This window comes from Neopsephotus bourkii, unplaced genomic scaffold (assembly GCF_033783945.1).
Source record: "Neopsephotus bourkii isolate Nb327-2 ecotype Australia unplaced genomic scaffold, CSIRO-AGI_Nbou_v1 NB_1113, whole genome shotgun sequence".
NCBI lineage: Eukaryota > Metazoa > Chordata > Aves > Psittaciformes > Psittacidae > Neopsephotus > Neopsephotus bourkii.
In genome coordinates, this window is record NW_026901600.1 from 292,911 (window position 1) to 315,000 (window position 22,090).

At 41.0% G+C, this 22,090-nt stretch overlaps 1 protein-coding gene across 2 annotated transcripts in view; it reads right to left on the bottom strand.

Annotated features, from left to right (window-relative positions):
• Positions 1-992: 992 nt before the first annotated feature.
• SKOR2 (SKI family transcriptional corepressor 2) overlaps positions 993-22,090 on the bottom strand; it is a 34,866-nt gene continuing 13,768 nt past the window's right edge. For both annotated transcript variants that reach the window (XM_061362297.1, XM_061362296.1), the window contains exons 5-9: positions 17,850-17,915; positions 17,363-17,461; positions 11,990-12,057; positions 4,383-4,447; positions 993-2,457 (exon numbers count right to left, since the gene is read on the bottom strand). In XM_061362297.1, the coding sequence (XP_061218281.1) occupies positions 4,385-4,447; positions 11,990-12,057; positions 17,363-17,461; positions 17,850-17,915 (296 nt within the window). In that variant the 3' untranslated portion in view covers positions 993-2,457; positions 4,383-4,384. The remainder of the gene's footprint in view (positions 2,458-4,382; positions 4,448-11,989; positions 12,058-17,362; positions 17,462-17,849; positions 17,916-22,090) is intronic.

Here is a 22,090-nt window from a genome sequence, read left to right on the forward strand (position 1 = left end):
AACATAAAAAGGACATGGATCTGTTGGAACAAGTCCAGAGAAGGGCCACGAGGATGATCAGGGGACTGGAGCACCTTCCATATGAAGATCGGCTGAGAAAGTTGGGGCTGTTCAGCCTGGAGAAGAGAAGGCTGCGTGGAGACCTCATAGCAGCCTTCCAGTATCTGAAGGGGGCATATACGGATGCTGGGGATGGACTCTTCATTAGGGACTGTAGTGGTAGGACAAGGGGTAATGGGTTCAAACTTAAACAGGGGAAGTTCAGGTTAGATGAAACAAAGAAATTCTTTGCTGTGAGGGTGCTGAGGAGCTGGCACAGGGTGCCCAAAGAGGTGGTGAATCCTCCATCCCTGGCAGTGTTCAAAGCCAGGTTGGACAGAATCTTGGGTAGCATGATCTAGTGGAAGGTGTCCCTGTCCATAGCAGGGGGTTGGAACTGGATGAGCTTTAAGGTCCTGTCCAACCCAAACCATTCTGTGATTCTATGATTACTGTGACTTTTCAACCTGGAAAAAAGACAACCAAAAAGTTCAATAGATGCCTTTGAAATCACAACTGGCATAGAGAAGTGGACTGGAATTGCCAGATGTCAATTGGCAACTCGTCTCATCTCAGGTCATAAAACAAGGCTGAAGGATGGCAGCTCTGAACATCAGAAGCTGGTTTGCTTTTCCCCCACAGCCTGTGTTTAAGCTGTGGAGCTTATTGCCACAGGATGCTGTAAGCTGCTAAATGTGTGCCTAGGTTTTAAAAAGTCACTGGATGAGTTTGTGTAAGTAAAAAAATCCATTGCAGGTTATTAAAAACAAGACATAATGTCTAGATCAAAAAAAAAACATGAGCAGTAAATCATTAGAAGCTAAAACTATATTCTGGGAATATAATTCAAACTGCTTGCCTGCTTTCAGAAAGTATCTGATTTCATCTATTATTGGGAAGAGGGTACTGGCACAGATGAACTTTTGGTCTGACCTGGTCCAGCTTTCCTGGTGCTTTCATTGCTTTTTTCCATGCTCAGAAGTCATGATGGTGCCAGCTCAGAGACTCTTGTGTTTGAGTACTGTCAGCTTGCATACTGCGTGAGTAAACTATGCAGGGAAGGGCATGAAAACAGACTGTGCCCTTCTTCCCCCTCCCTGCCTTCCCGATCTGTTGGGATATAAGGAACTATAAAACCGGATGACTGAATCTCCCAGGGATTTGCTGGGAATGAGGAGAATATTGAGAGAGCACCTCTGTGACACGTTCAGATGCTGGGGGTGGCTTAAACTGCTTTCAGATCTGGTGGTGCTGTATTGGTGTGGACAACATTCTATGCTGTTGTATGCTCAGGGATGACACCATGGCTGGGGGCAGGAATTTCACACAGGAAAGCCCTAGTAATTGGGGTGTTGCACATCATGGAGAAGAATGTTGCACATCCAGGAAAAGGATTGGAAGACTGCTGCTGCGGTCTTCAGAAGTCAACTGACTTTGGCATATCTCCCTCTATTTCTGTGGATCCACAAGGAATATTGTGAAATTTCACTACGTGTACTTCCAAATGTTTTCTAAATAACCAAAGGCAGAGGATTTCTGCCACGAAATACTTTGACATGTTATTTGTGAATTAAAATACTTCTAAAAAGATGTTCTTAGGGATAAATTTCCCAGTTCTTTTCTTTAGTGGAGTAAGCACAGCATTAAATTACAGCGAAGCTCAACTATGATCTCATAGTTTTCTTTTTTTTATTATAGACTTTTTTCCACATGAATGATAAAGAAACTACAACAGAGTTAAATACCTTTTTTGATAACAGCGATTATATTCTTAATTACACTCAATATTAAATTGTAAAATATTTCCAGAGGAGTACAATCGTTAATTCATACAGCAGGCAAAATACCAGAGGAGGAGAGGGCCGAGGGAGAGGGGTGTGAGAATTTCCAGTCTGCTTTTAAAAAGCACTGTGTATGGCTAACTCTGCCCTATCCATCCATCCATCCATCCATCCAAACGCGGTTCTGGCCCATCTGGTAAGACACACATTTCTTCCCATAAAACAATCACAATTCAAAAGCAAAGGATGAAACTGACAGATGTCGTCAGTGTTTGTGGCGTTGAAAGGAGTGTCAGTTCCCTTCACAGCTTATCCATACGATTCATCGAAAGCATTTTCTCTATCAGGTTCAGTAGTCCTTCTAAAAACACAGAGACTTAAACTTTGGTACCACCAAAAAAGATCCAGGACAGGCATTTTTTTTTTTAATTTTTTTTTGTTGTTTTGCTTTTACTAATAAATGGCTGCTACATTCTATTTTACATGGTTGTCCATGATGCTTTGAGGTCACTTGTCCTCGGGTTCAAAGGAACCTGTATCCCCAATCTTCCATTTTGTTTCAGTCTTTAAACAAGTCAGGTTTCTGACTGGCAAGTAATAACTTAGAAGGTTAACGGCTGCAAAATATCCTGTGCTGCTGCAAATTGAGACCAAAAACAAGGAAAAAAGAGAGAGAAAATGTTACAACACTAAGCCCAAGCCTGAGATTTCTTTACTCACAGAATTATAACATTAATCTGCAATCACTGAAAAGGGGATACATGCAGATCACCTGCTCCAGAAGCATCCTCTGACAATTTGCTAGTGAGCATCTGTAAAGCCAGGTGGAAATACTTTTAAATTAAAGATGAAGTGCAACTTGTAACTGACTGAAGTACCACTAAACACAACAAGAACTGCTGTGGAAAGGAACACAAAGCCCAACAAGGGTAGCAGAGAAGCACTGAGTATTAATTGAGTGGTTGCTCTGCAACGCACAGGGTTTTCACCTCCTTGGTGTATGATGTGGGTATGTGTATGTATTCACGTTCCTTCTTGAGGCAACTCTCTTCTGCTTGGCACATGGAGAATCTGCAATTGCTTCTGAACAATACAGTCGTGATTCTCTGCTTGACTGATTTAGCTTAGCAGTTAAGTAACAACTAATCTTTCAAAAACACTAGGGCCTACTTAGAGAAATCCCTGTTGTCTGCGGGGATGGTGTGCCACTGGAAACAAAAACAGCATGAGAAACACATCCATCCTCCACGCTCGCAGCAAATAGTCAGGAAATATTCATAGCTGTGATGCCAGCACCTTCCTTGCAGGGACTGTCAGCTGATGAAAACCTGATGATGGGAACAAATGGTGCTGTTCATCTGATGCTGCCATCCTCAGGCAGACTTATTGTAGATCAGTGCTTTGGACAAGGCGCTCAGGGCAGGACCTGCTGCTTCTCATCTGGAAAGCGTACTGTTCTATTTGGGCTATTAACACCATGGAATTTATTTTAAATCAGTGCTCAGATTAATGAGACTCAACTGGAAAATGCTGGCAGACAGTAATAAAGTATGCACAAGAGGTAAACCAGACCAACTTGATGCTTAGATTAGTCCCCTTATCTCAGCAGACAGAGCTCAAAGCCAGATACTGGTTATATGGTAACTATAATTACTCGTAATGTTTTAATTATCTGCTTCTTCCATAGCTGAGGCAAACATCCATCATCTATACTATCAACACCTTCTCAGATGCTCCAGATTTTCTCGAGAGCCTCTACTTTGTGCATTACTGAGGCCTCTACCTATGAATAGCTCTTTTCTTCTAATTCACCTGCTCTACCTCGGGGAACTTTTCAGTAAAGCCACAAGCCACATTTTGTACCATATCACCGTAGCAGGGCTACCAGCTTTCTGCCTCTCCATCTCTTGTTTTACCAGAAAAAAGAGAAAATGTTTAAATGTTGGGGCTGTAGCACCTGAAACTGGAATCTCCAATCAACCACGATGATGGAGATGGTGCTTCTTTTAACTGAATGCTTCTAAAAAGCACTCCTGAAAAATGCAGTGTTGGGTTTGGGAATATCCTGCATAAGGGCAGCAGGGTAACTGCCCTCTACAGGAGACTGAACTATGGAAGACAGAGTCTGTGTTGTTCTGTGCTCCCAAAATACACTGATCTTTCTTGAGAAAAAGCTCCACTATGGGCAGAAAACCTCATCTCTACCTGTCTATGTGTGAACTTTTAGTGCCTTCTGAATGCCAGGGTATTTCCCTCCTTCCACTGATGCTACATGACCTTTACACCACTACTCACCAGAGCTGAAGCACATGCTCAGGCAATGAGGCCTGGATTCACCCAGTGGTCAACTTGGAGCAGTATGTCCTACCCCAGCAGGAGTAATTTACGTGACATATCAATTATCAGCTTTAGACAGTAGCACAACACCTTCACAGACAGAGCTTTTAGACCAGAATGAGTAACATCAAGCCAAAGAATGATCCCCTTAGTCTTGCAATGGCTGCAGAGAAAAACATGACATCCACGTAAGACAGAATAAAGTCTCATCTTTCATAAGCTCACCTTTAGCTTTTGCTGAGGTGTGCGCCGAGCTTTTCTTTCCTGATCAAGCTTGCTGCATAGGGAATCTGCAATGACACAGAGACAAAGCCACTGATTTAAGCCAAGGTTTGGCTAATGAAACTTCTAAACTGGAATCCCTGCAGATGAAGGGTTTTGTTTGCCTCCCCGTATCATTTTAGGAAACAGTGCCTTAAATGAAAAGATTGAGCTCTTTACAAAACCACAAGAATGTTGACGCAGAAACAAAAGAAAAATGGCCCAAATTAAAACAGACAGATCTTAAAATCCAGTGTAAAAGATGTCTTCCAATATTTTGTTTTTAGCAGTTGCTGTCAAAAATTAAATCCACCACCCATTCTGCTGCCTGCAAGATGACAAAAATCAGCTGTTCGTAACAGAGCAAGCAACATGCATTGATCTCTGCACAGCCAAAATACAGCATGTTGGGAGTATGAGGTTTCAGGCGTTTATAGCACCATAATTGGGAAGTTCCTAATAGTTATCTCTGACTTGCATCAATCTGAGGGAAGCCACTGAAGCGGAACAAATAATTAAAGAAAAACAGAGAACATACATAGGCATATTAGGGAACAGAGATATATTTAGAAACAAAGTGGGATGATGTGCTTGCTGGCTACTGGGAATATGGTTTGGGGCTGCTCTTTTCCAGTGCTGGGCCTTTAGAATGCAACAAAAACTAAATTGCTTCGAGATTTCTCCATAGCTGGGAATCCAAGCGACTACAAAATCACTATTCCTTAATGCTGCCTTTTGGAAGGACCATTGGAGGAATTCAGGTTGGGGTCAGAAAATCTATGTCCTTCCACTCCTAGACACTGTCACACACTGAGGTGACCTTCTTCAGCTGTCAGGCTCTCCACAATATATTTACAAATAATGTCAAATATGTTACTGCAAGATGACAAATACGATGAGCTTAAGTCAGGAGCAAGGCCTTATGCTGCATGAGCAGCAAAAAGAAGAGGCAGGCAAATGCACAGAGTTGAGGCAACCTACCCCACACAGCTGAAAACATGTGAATTTGCATCCATATCCACTGACCATACACCTAACATGCATTCTTGTATATCCCTGTTTTGTTTTTAATTACATTGTGCCCACAGTATGTGAGGATGTTTGCGTGAATTGTGCTCAGCATGTCTCCTGGCTGGTGTAAAGTGTAGAATCTGCAATTACATGAAGAGATGTATCCATCCCTGCCTGCCTTAATAATGAAAAGAGCAGGGAAGGCTCAGGATAAGAGGAAAGAAAGGAGCAGCTGCAGCTCAGGAGCTAACCCTTTCATCTCTCAGGGAAGGAGGTCAATCTGATTGAAAGCAGCAACACCAGAAAGCATCTGCAAAGACGAGCCGTCTGGCTGAATGAAACAGAAGCCTTTGATAGGGGCATGCTGCTTCCCACACTATACAGCCCTGGGGAAAGGGAAACGTGTGTGCATGAACTGAGAGGCCAAAACCACCGATGACCTGAGAAGACCCAGAATCCAGCTGTTTTGTCTGACTACTCTTATAACCCCTCGTTCTTGACAGAATTGAAAAGGTAACAGGAAGCATGCTGACAGATTCCCCCCCCCAAAAACAGAGCTCCTTCCTCCACCACATTCTCAAACAGAGCTGCCTTCAGGGCAGTGTTTGCAAAGGCTGGAAAACTCCTATCCAAATTGCAGCAGAGATGTCTGCAAAGAAACTGTTTACCTGATCACCCATTTCTACAGCTTAGATTCAAACGAGCCACAAACAAGCTGCCTGAGCAAGCACATTTCAGCTGAGACCCATGATGCTTCACCAACTGCTTTCCTTCTCTCTCCCACTCAGGACGACCAACAGGCAACATCAGTTTGCGTGGCTACCAAGTATATAGGACATCTCCCAGGCTGTACTGACCTAGATAATACAATGGGGTACATTCTGTCAGAAATTAACTGTTCTTAATCCACTTCTCTGATATATTTGGTACATCAGTGTCTTTTCAGTGTGTGTTGGGTTATCCATTCTCCTGGTAGTAAATAAAACTGGGAGAGATGGATGTCTAATAGGGAAATAACTATGTTCTTCATGAGTTAAATCATCTGCAATGTCATCTTATACATCTGAAGAGCATTTGGTAACTCCACTGCTGCAGCGGACTATATTTAGGGCTCTTCATGACAATACATTCCCCTGTTGTGCATCCATGGTGTCTGTTCTGATAAAGACAGGCTTGTCCTACAGCACACTCCTAACTGCATTCCTGGAACACATTCTCTGCTTCATTCAGGGAATCCAGTTTGCAAGCTCTGAGTCTGGGGCACAACATGAAGCAAAGCACACATACACGGACAGGATTTGAGATTCATTTCTAAAGTACATGTCCATCCCTGCTACACTTGGACATCAAAGAAGCTTCACCAAAAAATCAAATGCAGGTAACTGAACATACAGAAACAGACCTGCAGTATCATCCCAACTACTAAAGCACAGGTGAAAAAATTAATGAGAAAAAAATATAAATACCTCTCTGGGTTTGGAGGAGGGAGGCAAAGAAGTGAAATCTGCCTTGGAGTCTGCAAAATACAGTGAACATGTTTCCAGAAATGCTCTTCTGTCTGTCATTATCTGTGTGTCTGTGTGCAGGCACTTCAGCACAAGATGCAGCTCAAAAAATCCAAGAGCCATTGTGCTGAACCGATGTTTCCCTCTAACATTCTTACCAAGGTCAATCAATCTAGCTGGACCACTTTAAGCAGAGGACCAAAACAGAAATCCTAATAAAGCACTGCTGTTTCCTATTTCCATTTTTCAAATATGGAATAACATGCATGCGGCAACCAATGTCTCTACACACAAAAATGTGGATATTCCTCGTTTGTATAATGAATATATTAGTTGTACAAAGCACCTGCTTTTTATATACAACCTAAAATAGGAATTAAACCTACTAGTGCTTTTCTTAATTACAGTAGGACCCAGAGGAACATGATCTCATACCTCTGAAGATCTACCAGCATTACCACATGATACCTTTTTTTCCTCTTTTAAACACTCTTGCGAATCCTTAAAGATCAGGGTGAAACATGATGGAGAAATAGAAATCAATTTTGTAGATAGATAGTTCCAGATTAATTTTATTGTCTGCCTCTGAAGAACAGAGCTGATTCAAAGCAGCATTGAATCTTAGTAAGTAAGGCCATCAAATATCAGAGGAGCTCCAGCTGGATCCAGTTATGAGCTCTAAACAGTAATATCAGCCCAGAGTTAGGCTAGGAAGGAGGAATGAAGTTCATGGGAATCTAACTAAATTAAAAAACCCAAACAAAACAAAACCAACACTTTCCGCTGGAGCTGGATAGACAAAGGACTGCCCTTCTCACATTTCTAACATGCCAGAGACCTGCTGCCTTTTACCCTTATGTAAAGTTAATAGGATTGATCAGTGCCTGATCTTAGTTACCTAAACTACAGGAGCAGGGTGATGAACGCCACCTTAGTCTTTCCTGGTGGATACAACTGTGGTCTATGCTTCCTTGGAACCAACAAACCACTTGTAAGAGACCCCCAAAAGGAAACGAACAAACGCTAGCTTAGTGTTCTACTTACCTGTAAAAGTGTTTTAGAGGGGTTTACCGAAACATAAAAGGAATAAAAAATCATTGTACTGGGAATGTTGCTTCTAATCATTCTCCCACCTGGCAGCTAGGAAGAAAGTTTATGCTTTTAAACTGTGATCCACTAACACATGCTCAGAAAACAATACCAGACAGATGCAGAAGCTCAAGCAGGAGCCAACTCAGTGCTTTGTTAGACTGGCTTGGCTGTCCTGACAGATGAGTTCTGGTCACCCTGGACAGAAACCAACAACTCAAAAGGCAGGTGAGCTCTTCTAAGGCCATGTCACATGTGCCATTTTAGAACTTACCCCAGCATGCTTGACATTTGTTTCTTCTTAGTGGCCCTTTCTGTATAGCTGGATAGCAAAAGCCAAATGATCTATGCCTATATCCATATATAAAATTAGTATTTTATTTAAGACCTCCAAGTACACACACTGTATGTAGCTAATTCAGGAGACAGCACTTTGAGGGAGGAGGAAAAGAAAAGTGCATTCAAAGACTTAAGACCTATTTTCTTGTTAAACATGATGATTAGTTGTTTCTTGGCACTTGGCTGGGTCCTTGGCACGAACAGGCTGCAATACTGGAATTACTGGCACAGGTGCCCAGAGAAGCTGTGACTGTCCCATCCCTGGCAGTGTTCAAGGCCAGGTTGGACACAGGGGCTTGGAGCAAGCTGCTCTAGTGGAAGGGGTCCCTGCCCATGGCAGGGGGTTGAAACTGGATGAGCTTTAACATCCCTGGTTCTTTGATTAATACTTCCTAGCAGCTGCTCAAGACACTCTGACCAAATCTGTTCTCAACATAAATTGCTGATGGTTGCACAATGACTCACTGCTCCAGCTACCTACCAAGGAGGGTTATGTCCAAAGAAGCCAACATCTATCACAGAGGATGTAACAGAACAGGACTCAACCTCCCATTTTCCCAACGATCTGAGCTTTCCTCCTGACTTTCAGGAAGCCATAAAATGTATATATTTTTTTTCTTTATTTTTTTTTTCCGGAGCGGACAGAGCATTAAAACAAAACCCCATTGATTAAATGCTGCTGTAACGGAGGTTTTTAATGAGGAGTACTGAAGCCAGGTACCTCGCAGCCGGTGCTGGGGATGCAGTGGCGGCCGGGGAGCGGCAGAGGGCATCCGGAGCCCGCGCCAGCGCTCCCCAAGCTGCTCCCCATGCGTGGCCGTTCATCATTGCCTCCTGCACTACAGCTTCACAGCGTCACTGAGAACTGGGAGAAAAACGCGTTACTTGGAGGAAACCCCCCCGCCACCTTCCACCAGTCCTTTCCATGTAAAAGTCAGGCTATGGTGGGCGTTTGCACGAGGAAGTTTTCAAGCACAATTTATATTTCATTAATCTTTTCATGCTTAGCTTCAGCTTGCTGTATTCCTGACCTTTCTGACACATCAAGCACGGCAACGCACATTTTAGTCTGACTACTCAGTTACGTAGCTTGAGGAATTCCAGTACAAGGTGAGTGAAACCACTGCTGCTGCAAAACTTGCCTCTGGTACCCCGTTACAGGGGATGCCTTCAAGGTCATGCACAAGTCTTCAGAAAGGACTAACTTTATAATCTTTCAGTGGTGAGAAGAGGCAAAAGAAACTGACTGTGCATTCACATTGTTTGTAAAATAGTTAGGTTCTGCGGCTAGTTATACTAGTAAATTTTGAGTTAAATAATACAAAGGTATACAGCTGTGAAACTGCAAGTAAAATTGAGATATAAGTATACATTAAAGACTTCTGCTTTTATCTTTGCACTTCAGTGTTAACAAGAAAATGAGCTGTGGGCAGCTCTGCTAAAGCAATAGTAGAGCATCCCATGTACATACAAGCCAAAACCACCTGCCCCTTTTAAAAACAACAAATGAACAAAAAAATTTAGAAGTAACCATGCTTTTTGTGTATCTTGCACTAAAAGCTCTAACTCATCTATGTCATTACCCCAAAAGGCCAAACAAATTAGCGCATTCAGCTCAGCAATCTTAATTCTACATATAAGCACACAAGGTATATTCACATGAATGAATTAAAGTAACTGCAGTAGTTATCACATCAGAAGTGCTGACTCCATTTCAGCTACCACCCAAAAACATCCCTGAAAATTTCTACACCCATCTTAAACAAACACACTTGTTATTTGCAGCAGTCTCTCAGTTCTTCAGATGCAAACATCCTTTTAGTTGTCTCACTGCTACACAACCTGTCTCACCAGTATTGGGAGGGATACCCAAAGGTGAGCATAAAGACTTAGTGATGATGTGATAACACTTCTATTAGTGATAATTAAACTTAGGCAGCCACAGTGAGTGAAGGGGTCCTGAACTGCTGGTACAGCACATTAAATGTTGAAACTATTAACTGTAAGTACATTCAGACAGCTCTGTTCAATGATCAAATGACTATTAGTCTTTCTGTAGCATGCACCATAAAAAGGTGTGAATTACATGATCATATGTCTTTTCCTGCCCAAGAAAAAGGACTACACTGAACCTTGTGATTTTTCCATTTCTTGTAGATCAGCTGGCTGGAAGTGGTGACATCCACTTTCAGAAACAACTTCAGAACTGGATCGCAAAGTGCATGGCAGAGATGATCCATTCTCTCCTAAGAGGGAGATTTAGCTCCAAGTTTGCCTGACACAAGAGATAAAGGCTGAAGTGGAGCCACAAACTTTGTGTTTAAATGCGCTTCACAGGAGGAATCAGACAGGTCACCTGCCTCAAATCCAAAGCAGCAGGGGAAGTACTTTTCAGGATGGCATCTTAATTACCAGCTTCTGTGACAATGCAATTCAGAGATCAAACCAAAGTCCTTTCCTGGCACTGGGAGACAAAGGGGAACACAGTAACCACTGGACACATTAAAGAAAAAGAGTGGAGACAAGCAGCAGAAAAAAAATCTCCAAAGATGTTCTGAACTTGAATTCCCTCCATAAACAACCTCCTTCAAGCACCCTCCATCTCTCATTGAAATCCCTGAAGTCAGCAGGAACAGGGAGCAGGAATGTTCGGCAGCTCTAAAAATAAGGCCACTTCTAAAAGCCTCTAAACATAGGTGCACAAGTTTGACAATCCTGGCCTTCAGCTTTATTTTTATGTCCCAACCCATCAATTAGAAAATGACAGTACCAGAAGGCTGGACAATGCCTTCCCTGCACTAGGCTCTGTGACAACCACAAGGAAAAATTAGATGTTCAAGCACAGACTGGATCCACGTAAGTGGGGATATATGGCAAACCTGCTTAAAAAAAAACCCTGTTGAATAACATCAGACTGATCACAAAAAAGCACTATTAGCATGCTGATAGCCTCCCGGCTGCTAACATGCCCTGCTCTTACACTAAACAGTATCTGAATAAGAAACAGTTTTATATACTACACCCCTTGCTTGTACTGGATTAAGTACGTCAAGTTTTCAAAGCATCACAGTTATTACAATGATACAGAGCTGCACTAACACACACATGCAAAATCCCTCTTGATTTTAAAATAAGAAGCAAAAAACCCAACAGCAATGTGTGCCTGCACTGAGCTGTGTTTTGGCAACTCAATCCTTTACTGCCGAGTTGAGCGCTTCTTCTGGCAGCTGAAATTTCACAAAGACACATCCTGAGGTTTATTTGCCAGTGAGAAGCTGGCCTTGCACAGATTCCCTACCAAGGGCTGAAATGCACCCCTTGGCAACTTTTACAAGGTAGAAACATTTAACTGCTTAACGTGTACTGATTCAGTCCTCACTTTTCACTCTAGGAGAAGCACCTCTCAGCATTGAGTCAACGCATTTCGTTTAGTTGAAACATGAAGACCCATCTGGTTACCACATGAAAGTAAATCTCCAGGTAATTAGACTCTAAACCAGCTGAGCTCAGGAATATGAGCTCGGGAATAGTACATCTGCATGGCTCACAAAGGGAAAGTTTGAGCATTGCATTGAAAAAACATAAAGCAACAGTTTATAACATTTTTAGCAGAGAAAGCAAACTTACAATTTGTAACTGCTGTACCATTTCTTCTCTGTATGCCAGTTCCCGCTTCATCTGATCTTGAAAATTATCTGTAAGAAGAGGAAAAAAAGAAGCAGATGCAGTAGTTAAAATGGAGACCACACAGTAGAATTCATATAAATAAAGTTAAATCAAACCAAATCACTACTAAGGAACCATGAAACACTACAAAGCCCTTCACTCGATTAAAACATGTTCCTAACAGAAACTTATCTAGTAGAGGACATTTCAAACAAGAGATGTGGAAAAAATCAAATTCAGTTATTTCCCAATTAGCAAACGTGTTCTGCTAAGTGTCTGTTGCTGGCATTTATTCCCACAGTTATTCTTCTCAATGGACAAGGCTCTGCAGTCATTAGTCAAACGTCTGCCAATGCTGATGAGAAGAGCAAAAGCTGTTCCCCTTTGCTTTGGCATAAATCTGTTGACATCAATAGTGATGTCCAACGTGTGAGAAGAGAAAGTGTTCAAGGATGCACAATTTGATTTGTAGTTTGTAACATCGTGCTGATGGCTTTGAACAAAACCCAGACTAAAGCTCCATAAACAGTGATGTGGAAAGCAGAAGGGAAAAACTCTTTGAAAGACTGATTCTTGACAGCTGGGTTACAGCACAGACCAGCCTTCTTGCTTCACTAGCTCCTCCTTCCCTTATTTTCCTCCTCTCTATCCATTTCAGACAAAACTTAATTTGGTAGAAAATTAACTGCTGGTCTGTTTTCATAACACTGTTGTTGGAGGGAGGGAAAAATAAAAATACGAACAAAACCATCGACAGGAAGCAAATAACGTGGAGAGCTGCATGATGGAGACCTGAGTGCAGTGGTGGATTATTAAATGGAGGAGGAAAGAAAATCCATTCCATCCAGTATCATTCTGAATCAGGAAACAAGTATAGAAAATAGCAAGGTGAATGCCAACAGAAAACAGCATGGAGCATCTGAACACGCAGAGCTTGGAGAAGAACTACAAGACCAAGGCAGTTAAACAGGTTTATTTACAACTAACCAATTAAGAGAATTAAATAATCATACTGGGACACAGTCACACAGCCTTGCGACAACTTCTCAACCCCAAAAGCAGGAGTGGGAAAGCAGTGAGCAGGCATGGCATGAGGCAGTGGAGAGGAAGGATGTATCTCTCCTGCAGGGGAAGAGGACATACCGCCATCAAGTGTGGGCATAGGAACACGGTAGAAAAAAGTACAAGGCGGCAGAGCTCTGTCCTCTTTCACACATGAATTTTGTCTCTCTGAATGATGACCAAAAGCTGTTTTTTATAAGGCATGGAGGCACTTCAGGACAACAAAAAAATAGCAATTAAACAAAGAAAGAGTGAGAAAATTTATCTGGCTGAATCCATTAGGAGGCCAGCTCAGTCACACAGAAAAGGATACAACAACATTACTCTATAAAAAGTTTCTCGAATTTCAAGTAAATGCCCACATAATTTTTCAGTCTATTCCCTCTAGTCCAACTCAACCAGGAAAAGAAGCCAACAGAAACAAAGCAGGTTTGCAGTTCCCCTCTTCCTAGCTTCAAAAAACCTCTGCAGTATAAAATGGTGATTGCTTCCTATTCTGGTCACTAAAGGCTGACATATCTGTGCCAGCTACGACTGGGGTCCTCCAGTTTCACTATGAGTAAGGCTACATGGAGAAATACTCCTTCTCTCCTTGACACTTTCCTCTTCACTGCCTCCTCATAGGCTCATCACCTCTTAGAAAAAATAGCTCAGAAATCTTGCTCAATCCTGCACTGAAAATGTCCAAGCTTGCAGTGGAAATGGGGTGCTAATGGTAACGATAGCAGTTTTTTCTGGCAGCATTTATCTGAATCTGAATGCTTACAGACAAAGCCATAAGCAGTACCCAAGAGAAAAGACATGAATATTTAAATAGCTTTCTTAACACAAAATTAAATACTTTAACTATCCAGACTATGTCTCCACCATTTTATTGCCACATTGTTAAAAGCACATGGACAAAATGTGTGTCAGCCTACACCAAAGGCACAGAACAGAAGAGGGTTCTGGGGGAACACGCTATCATCATGCACGAGTGCTCATATTTGTATCAGGACAGCAAATTCTTTGATTTTCTTCAAGTGATCAGACCTTTTCATTTTTTTATTTTCTTCAGGTGATCTTTGCATTGCGAGATGTTACAGGCAACGGAAAGCCCCATCTGCAGCTTTCAAGTACAACAACAATACAAAAAATAAAGGTACAAACAGCAGAAGACAAGGTCAGCTGCTTTATAAATTATCATGGTCCACATTTCAAGCAGGTACAAGAAGCCACAGAGAAGCATGCAGCAAAGTACTGCTAAATGAGTTTGCAAATAAGATCAGTTCTCATTTAGCAGTGATTTCCATGAGGAGAATGTGGAAACCAAACACACACGACTGCATGGCACCACTCTGGGTGGTGCTTTGAGGGTATTAAGGTAAAACACCCCAAATGTGCTCAGTTCTAAACGCAAGACCCAAACCAAAAAGGTGACTTTGGAGTTAATTACACGTAACCCAAGAGAGGCGTTTTGCAGAGGGATACAGTGATACCTTCCGCATCTCACACATAGCTGAACAGGAATGCATTTCCTCCCTTTTAAATAACTTTGAGAAAACTTAAAAACCAAAGGCTTCTTATTTACCCACAGACAGTTCAAAGCACAGGGAGAACCAACACAACCTGTGGGACTGAGAATTGCCCTGGTAGACTGCTCCTGTCCTCAGCAGCTTTAGGGATGGGACAGAAATCCAGTCCCCACTGCTGCTCGGCCTCATGCTGTGGTGAGCCAGAGTGGGATAGGATATTGTCCTGGGTTCAGCAGTAGCAGACATTTTTCTCCTTCTTAGTAGCTGCTGCAGTGTTGTGGTTTTGACTGTTGGCCTGGGAACATCACTGATAACACCGATGTTTTTAGCTGCTGCTAAATAATATTTACTCTGACCAAGGAACTTCTGAGTCTCATGAGTCTCCTGGCACATCAGGGAGGAGGGGAAGCTGGGAGAAAGTAGAGACAGGACACCTGACCCAAGCTAGCCAAAGAGGTATTCCATACCACAGCATGTCATGCCCAGTATAGAAACCAGAGCGAGTCACCCGGAAGGGCCAGATCACTGCTCGGGTCGGGCTGGTCAGTGAGTGGTGAGCGATTGTATTCTCTTCCCTTGTTATTTCCGCTGTCATTATTATTGGTGGCAGCAGTAGTGGTTTGTGTTATACCTTAGTTATTGGACTGTTCTTATCTCAACCCATGGGAGTTACATTCTTTTCATTCTCCTCCCCATCCCTCCAGGAGCAGGGGGAGGAAGAGGAGTGGCTGTGTGGTTCTGAGTTACCGGCTGGGCTTAAAACTCAACAGATATAAACCCTGTTACCTGTCTGCTCTTCGCTCCCTCCTACAGCCTCAGGTATTTCCAAGCCATGATAAACCCATCAATGCAATTTTAATTTTACCTCAACATTCCTTTAGCTGGTTCTCTGAAGACTTCTCTGCCTAGCTTCTCCCTATCCAACACCACCCCACACAGATACTGACTTCGGAAACCTTGGCAAAACACTTCCTAATACTTGACCTAAAGCAGTAGCCCCATCCAGCAGCACGAGCCTGGCACAGACCTCCTCTCTTTTGCTAGGACATGTATTGTTCTAGAAGACAAACCACTTCTACCCTGGATTTTACGCTTCTCTGCTTTACAAAGACCCTTCTTCTTGTTTTATTATATGCGGAGGAAGGGTGGGTTTTTTTGGTAAATCTAAATCTGTAAATAGGTTTTACGGTCACTTGTATATATTGTTTATTGCACATTATCTGGTTTCTATTTTAATCCTGAAGAAAATTGACCACTACTTTGTGGTACACTGAAACCACATATTTTTCAAGCCAGCATACAGTCGCCACTTCCTTGGTCAGCCGTACGTGTTCTTTTCTTTTATTTGAATTGTATTTCATGTGGTTTAATTGCAGTGTTTATTTACATGGCAATGACAGAGCATTAATTTTACTGTAGAAGAACAAAAGGATAAATAAGTGACCTGAATGGCAAAATTCCAAGATGCCATTTCACCAATACCACACATCAGTATTTTGATCTACACAAATTATTTTAAAATTACCTCACTCCCAAACCCAAGCAATGACTGAATTTATACTGAAGGATGAGGTTATCCTCCTTTCATTAATATCCATATCACCTCAGGCGGCTCTTCTCCTTTATTTATGAAGCTGTCTACATCTTTCAATATTTGGGCTAAAGATGGAGTCATTGCCAGAGTTCTCGCACTTCCTTGCTTCCCTGAACTTACCCTATCTGATGCTACAGAAAGGGGACAAACGTATTTTCTTTAAATAACAGGAGAATGATGTCTGTGTTCCCAGCTTTTCCTGGGAGATGCAACACTCATCAGCTTGCAGCAGTGGGCTCTGGCTGACCTGCTTACTTTGTTGGACCTGGCAATACTGGGTTTTTTTTCCCTGGAGTTTTTATCAAGGGACCTAGAGGTCTAAGAATACGGAGTTTCTGAATTCTTCAAGAAATCATGATAAACCAACATGAGGGCAGTTTCGTGGTGAGTGCTGGTCAGACATTTCAGGCACGTATGAGTTAACAGTTTAGCAAATGTCAGGAAAACCTGTAACATTACATTCATTGCATGTTAACGAGAGCCCTTACTGTGTCTTCTACATTGTCCTGATCTATGTGGGATTTCTCATGGAACCATGTTTTTCCCAATTGATGCCAGCGTAATTCAGAAAGTCTCAGTCAATGAGTCTTTATCCCTGTGCATGCAGTGTAACTTTCTGGCAGCTTAATGAAAACCCTAAGGGTCCATATTGTTTTCTCTTATTTAACACATGCCAGGCACATTCCATCACCCCTGGACAGCAACACCCTGCTCATCAGTCATGGTGGAAGGGCCATCTCAAATAGCCCATCTCAAGAGGAAAAGTCCAAATAGGTATTTCTGTCCCTTAAACAGGGGGCACATCAATTCTCCATTATCACCTAGAACAACCTAAAGGTAACTATCAAGTACCTGGTCTTCAAAAGCCTCCAAAACGCTGGTTAAGACCACTGGCACTGCTGTACCCCGAGAAGCCCCAGACATCTTTCCGTCTACTCACTGTATTCAGTGTTACCAGAATCAGTAAAATACACATTAAATAGACATCCAGTTTCAGATTTTCCCCACAAAAGGTCTGAAAAGCCAAGGCAAAAGTGCCATCAGATTCAGCAGAACTAAGCAAAGATCCTGGCAACACAACTGAGAACACACCTCTCCCACTTTAACAATGTGACAAACCCAACCACCCATAAATAACACCAAAACCACAGATGTGTATCTTACTGAAGACTGGGAAAGACGCATTTCCTTTCAACACCTGGAACTCCTGTTCTAGTCTCCTCCGTAAGTCGATCTGTTCAAACAAAACCTTCTGGAGTTCCTCTAACAAAGGGAAAAGAAAAGTGGTTTTGCTAATCTGTATAAATAATTCTTGAAAGAATAGTTGCAGAGCAATTCATTATTATAAGACAAAATATTTAAGCAGTTATAAAAAAAAAAGTGTTGCATAGACCTACAATAGATTTTGTGCAGAAAACCATGAATATAAATCAATGTAATATATTATTTTAAAGTATTATATTACAGTGTCATGTATTGATTGATATATATGCATTAATCTCAATTATATCCACCCAAAGGTCCATATATTATTCATATGTTATTTGACAAGCTTAAAATACGGTGCAGAACAAAAGTGCCCCCTATTATCCTCATATTCTATTAAAACAAAGAGCAGTTTTATAATGTAAGAGGCCCTTATTTATTTTACCTTTCCCCATGTTTTCCACATCCTTCTTCAGCGAATGAGATGAATTGGTTTCTTGGGTATGTTCACCTTTAAAAAAGGAGAAAGGAAAAAGTTAGTGATTTACTGCTATTGCTTTTTATCAGTATTGTCCTTCCTGTACATCTCCTCCAGAGAATCTGGAGGGGAAAAAAAACAAACCCCAAACCAACAAACAACAAGAAAAAATATTTGGAAAGTGTAAGATTGAGGCTTATCTACTAATCTCCATGTGCACAGCACTTGTATTTGCTTCTACTTTAGTAAAGTACCTGCCTACACCATGGCCTCCTACAGACAAGACCCCGTGTCTCCATGTTACCCTAGGAAAGCTCCTCTTGCATATCCTCTGCCGAACAGATCCCTTCTTTCCCTCTATCCCTTCTTGAAGATGTGTTAATTATAGAAGGAATAGAAACAAGCTGAAGAAGGGTTAGGTAGAGCCTTCTCTATGAGGTTTCTATCTTCTCCTTACAATGGGAAGTCCATGCTATCTAGCTGGGCAGGACCCTGTTCCAAAATCCACAGGCAAAATCCTCTGCACACCAGCCTTTATCATCTCCTATAATTCTAAGGCATGGGCTAGCTGTAACTAGACATAGTTCATATCTAGCTGAGATAAAATTGACATTAGTGGAATTTGCATCTAAAGGATACACCTCTGAGGTCAACCAATTCAAAGACTTCTGTTTTAGATTGCTCACGTAACTTTTAATCCTACAGTAGTACAGAATGTTCTAGATAACAAAACTTTACTATTTCCAGGTATATAAATACTACTTCTTTTGGCCTTTTTCCTTTTAAAATAAAATAAAATAAAACAAAACAAAACAAAATAAAATAAAATATCTTCACAAGGTGTTAAGTTCATCTGTATAATAGTTTGACCTAAATATGAACCTTCTGACAGAAGGTGCAATTTTCATTATCCTCTGGAACTATGAAATTTTTCTCTAATTTATGTGAATAGGGTTCTGAAACAAAAAAAAAAAGTTTTTAAAAAAGAAAAAAATATCACTTTAGCAGAAATTAATGAGAGAATTTCTATTATTTACAGTTGATGTAGAAATGGACTCTCAGTATTTAAGGAAGTATTTTTTAAATAACCAATTATTGAACTAATTGGACTAATTCTTGTTTTAGTCCAGCCAGTAAATACACATCATTAACTCTACTGATGAGTAATCACAGACATACACGTAAAACTACTCAAGTGTTTATGTGTTTGGAAGGAAGAATCATGTGGGAAATAAGCTGGGTTTTTGAAAATAAAAGGCCATAGCACTAAATAGGTCACCACTCATCAGATAAGAAAGCAGTTAGTTAATAAACTTATCCTGTCATCATGCATTTCCGAGTAGGTCATCACAATAAGCTAATTTAAAAGCTGAATCGGGAAAGTCTTGCTTTATATGCAGTTAGAAATCTTCTTGCAAAACATTTTCTTTTTTTTTTTTTTTAAATTAATTCATTCCTATATCCAGTAAACCTTGAAGTCACAGCATATGAAACCTATCCAATAGCTGTGCATTTTAGCATCTGTTATCTTTTCAGTCCGTAAAAAAAAAAAAAAGGCAACCACTCACTTAGACATACACATTTATACAACTGATTTCTGGTGCCAGCAATTCCATTTAAAAATATGTTTATGTAACGTAAGGATTAAGAAAATAATTTTTGTACGGTTCTTGATAAAAGCAAAGTATTTTCTACAAGTAACTTGTCTCATCACACTAAACGAAATAGCAAGCTTAAAAATACATCACTTTTTGGGCAGTGGTTTGTGCTGTTTCCTCAATATAAAATGGTCTTTGTTTGTTTAGTTAATATAATTGTTTTAAACATGACTGCTAGAAAAATAAATGTTGTGCTAGAGGAATTAGAGTGCACAAGATCAAGAAGAAGGAATTAAAATTTAGGAAGGATATTTATTGAGTTATAAATACTGGCATATTTTCCCAAATAATTTATTTTATTGAGGCAATCTTTTTCTAAATGTTTGAGTGCAATCTTGAGGGATAACAGACTCACAGACAAAAGGTAACTGGATTTTTCAAGGGGGAGAAAAGAAAAAGAGGAAGAGACTAGATCCTAGCACAGAGCATGGCGGCAACATCTCCCACTTGCTCAGTTGAGCTTCCAGGGCTGTATGTTTGAGGCTGCCGACTCGCTGGGACTGAAAGAACCACATGAAAATGAAAATAAGGGCATGAAGCATGAAGAATAACTTCTCCAGCATCTGCAGCTTCTCCACTAAGATACTGAAAAGACTTACTAGAAAATCCCCCATCCTTGCCCTCAAAATAAGGAATAGGATGGGAAAAGTGAGGGTACTTAGAGGCAACACTTGGCATGTAAGGTTCTAACGAGTAACTGTATTTTTAAACTGATGTTAAAAAAAAAAGCTTCAACATTATTATTATTAATGTTAATAATAATCAGATGGCTTTCACCTTTCCAGTCCCCCTGAAAATGATAATCAGGAGGCTGCTCTTCTCTGTTTTTCCATACTTCCCAGAGGCCTCATCATGCACTGTGTACTGTTCTACCTTAATTGAAAGGGAGGAGGTATTGAATATTTAACCAGCTTCCTTTCTCTTACATGTTAATTAAAAGCTAAATAGGTATTTTAAAACAAACAAACAGAAAGCCCAAAGAATTTTAATCAGTCTAAGAAAAAAAGAATCACTTCCCCTTCTAATAGCTTCACCATAACTCTCTTGGGCCTTGTCTACACACAAACTTGCAGCAGCATTTAAACGCTGAAAGCTGTGCAGCCCCTTGGTACAGACACCTAGGTTTTCTTCAAGAGAGGCCTATTTCAGTTTATTCAAAGAAATCAAACTATATCTCAACTGTCTGTTGGGTAGGGAAAAAGAGGATGAAGGATTTATACCCAGTTTAAACTGCCTCAGCTGAAGATTTTGGTACTTCCTCTCTTCCCTGTGCTCAGGTTCACAGACACTATTATTCTGGAATAAAGGTACATAGGTATTGTTCGCAAATGGCTTTCTTACCCTGGAACATGAACATCTGCCTGCCCCATGAAAGAAAGAAGATATTATGTCTGTGAGTAGACGCACCTCAAATTACTTTATCAGTACTCTGAAAAACAGAGGTCACAAACTGCACATTGACAAGGCCTCATCTCTTGTGATGCCTTTTTATTAGCTCTGCACCCACGGGAATAGTTGAATTTTTAACACAAGAAACAAACAGGAACATTCCTAAATGTATTCTCAACAAAAATGCAAGTTGCCCTCCTCATACAAAACCAAACCAGACATAGCCAGGTTACCTCTTCATGATGTGTCATCTAGAGCAGCTTCCTTCCTCAGGAAGATCTCAGGGAACTTTTCAAACAGCAGCTAAAAATTTCCACGCTAGCCCAGACAACAAAACGACATCAGCAGGCAACTGATTTGCCCAACACAGAGGTCTGATGGATTGGGAATGAAACTCCACTACCCCAACTCTCATCCCTGTAGCTTGTCCCCAGCTTGTACCCTATACAATTCTATGTGGCGCCAGATAACACCAATCAAAATCATCTCTCCTGTATCTTGGCATTGGTCCTATTAATCCTGGTCAGTAGTTAGGTATTGCAGAGCACACCATGTCTGCCACCCAGCTCTGCAGCTCACTCCTACCTTCATGAAGTTCACAGCACCGATGCTGTACCATAACTTAACATCCACTGGTATTTTAGCTGGAGAGAAGGCTGTCAGCAGACACAAACACTGCAGCCGTGAAGATCTCAGTGTCTTCTGGGTATAAATACACATGTATATACATATATTCCTCCATTTAAAAAATACAGGCAGACGTGAACTGGCAGACTTTCAGAGCTTCAGAGGCTCCATCTGTATTTGAAATGAATTACCTGCTTTAAGACATGCACAGTTCTTGCATATGTACTGAAGAAATCCTACCCTTACTGAAAATTTTCATTATTTGTGCATATTCATACCACTTTTGGGAGGAATAATCAATAGAACAATCAGAACTTGAGAAAATAGGCCTATTTTAGGAAACTCAGTAAGCATCTTTGAAGTGCTTTTCCATACTGGGGTAATACATGTGTCTGACAAAATCTGGAGCTTCGAATGTGAATTTGCCCTGAAAGTCGCTTAACTTTTAAAACAAACTAGTTCTTTCTTTTGCATAAATAAAGCTTAATTTGTAACGCCCATTTAAAGTTTAAAACATGAACACCTGATTTAAAA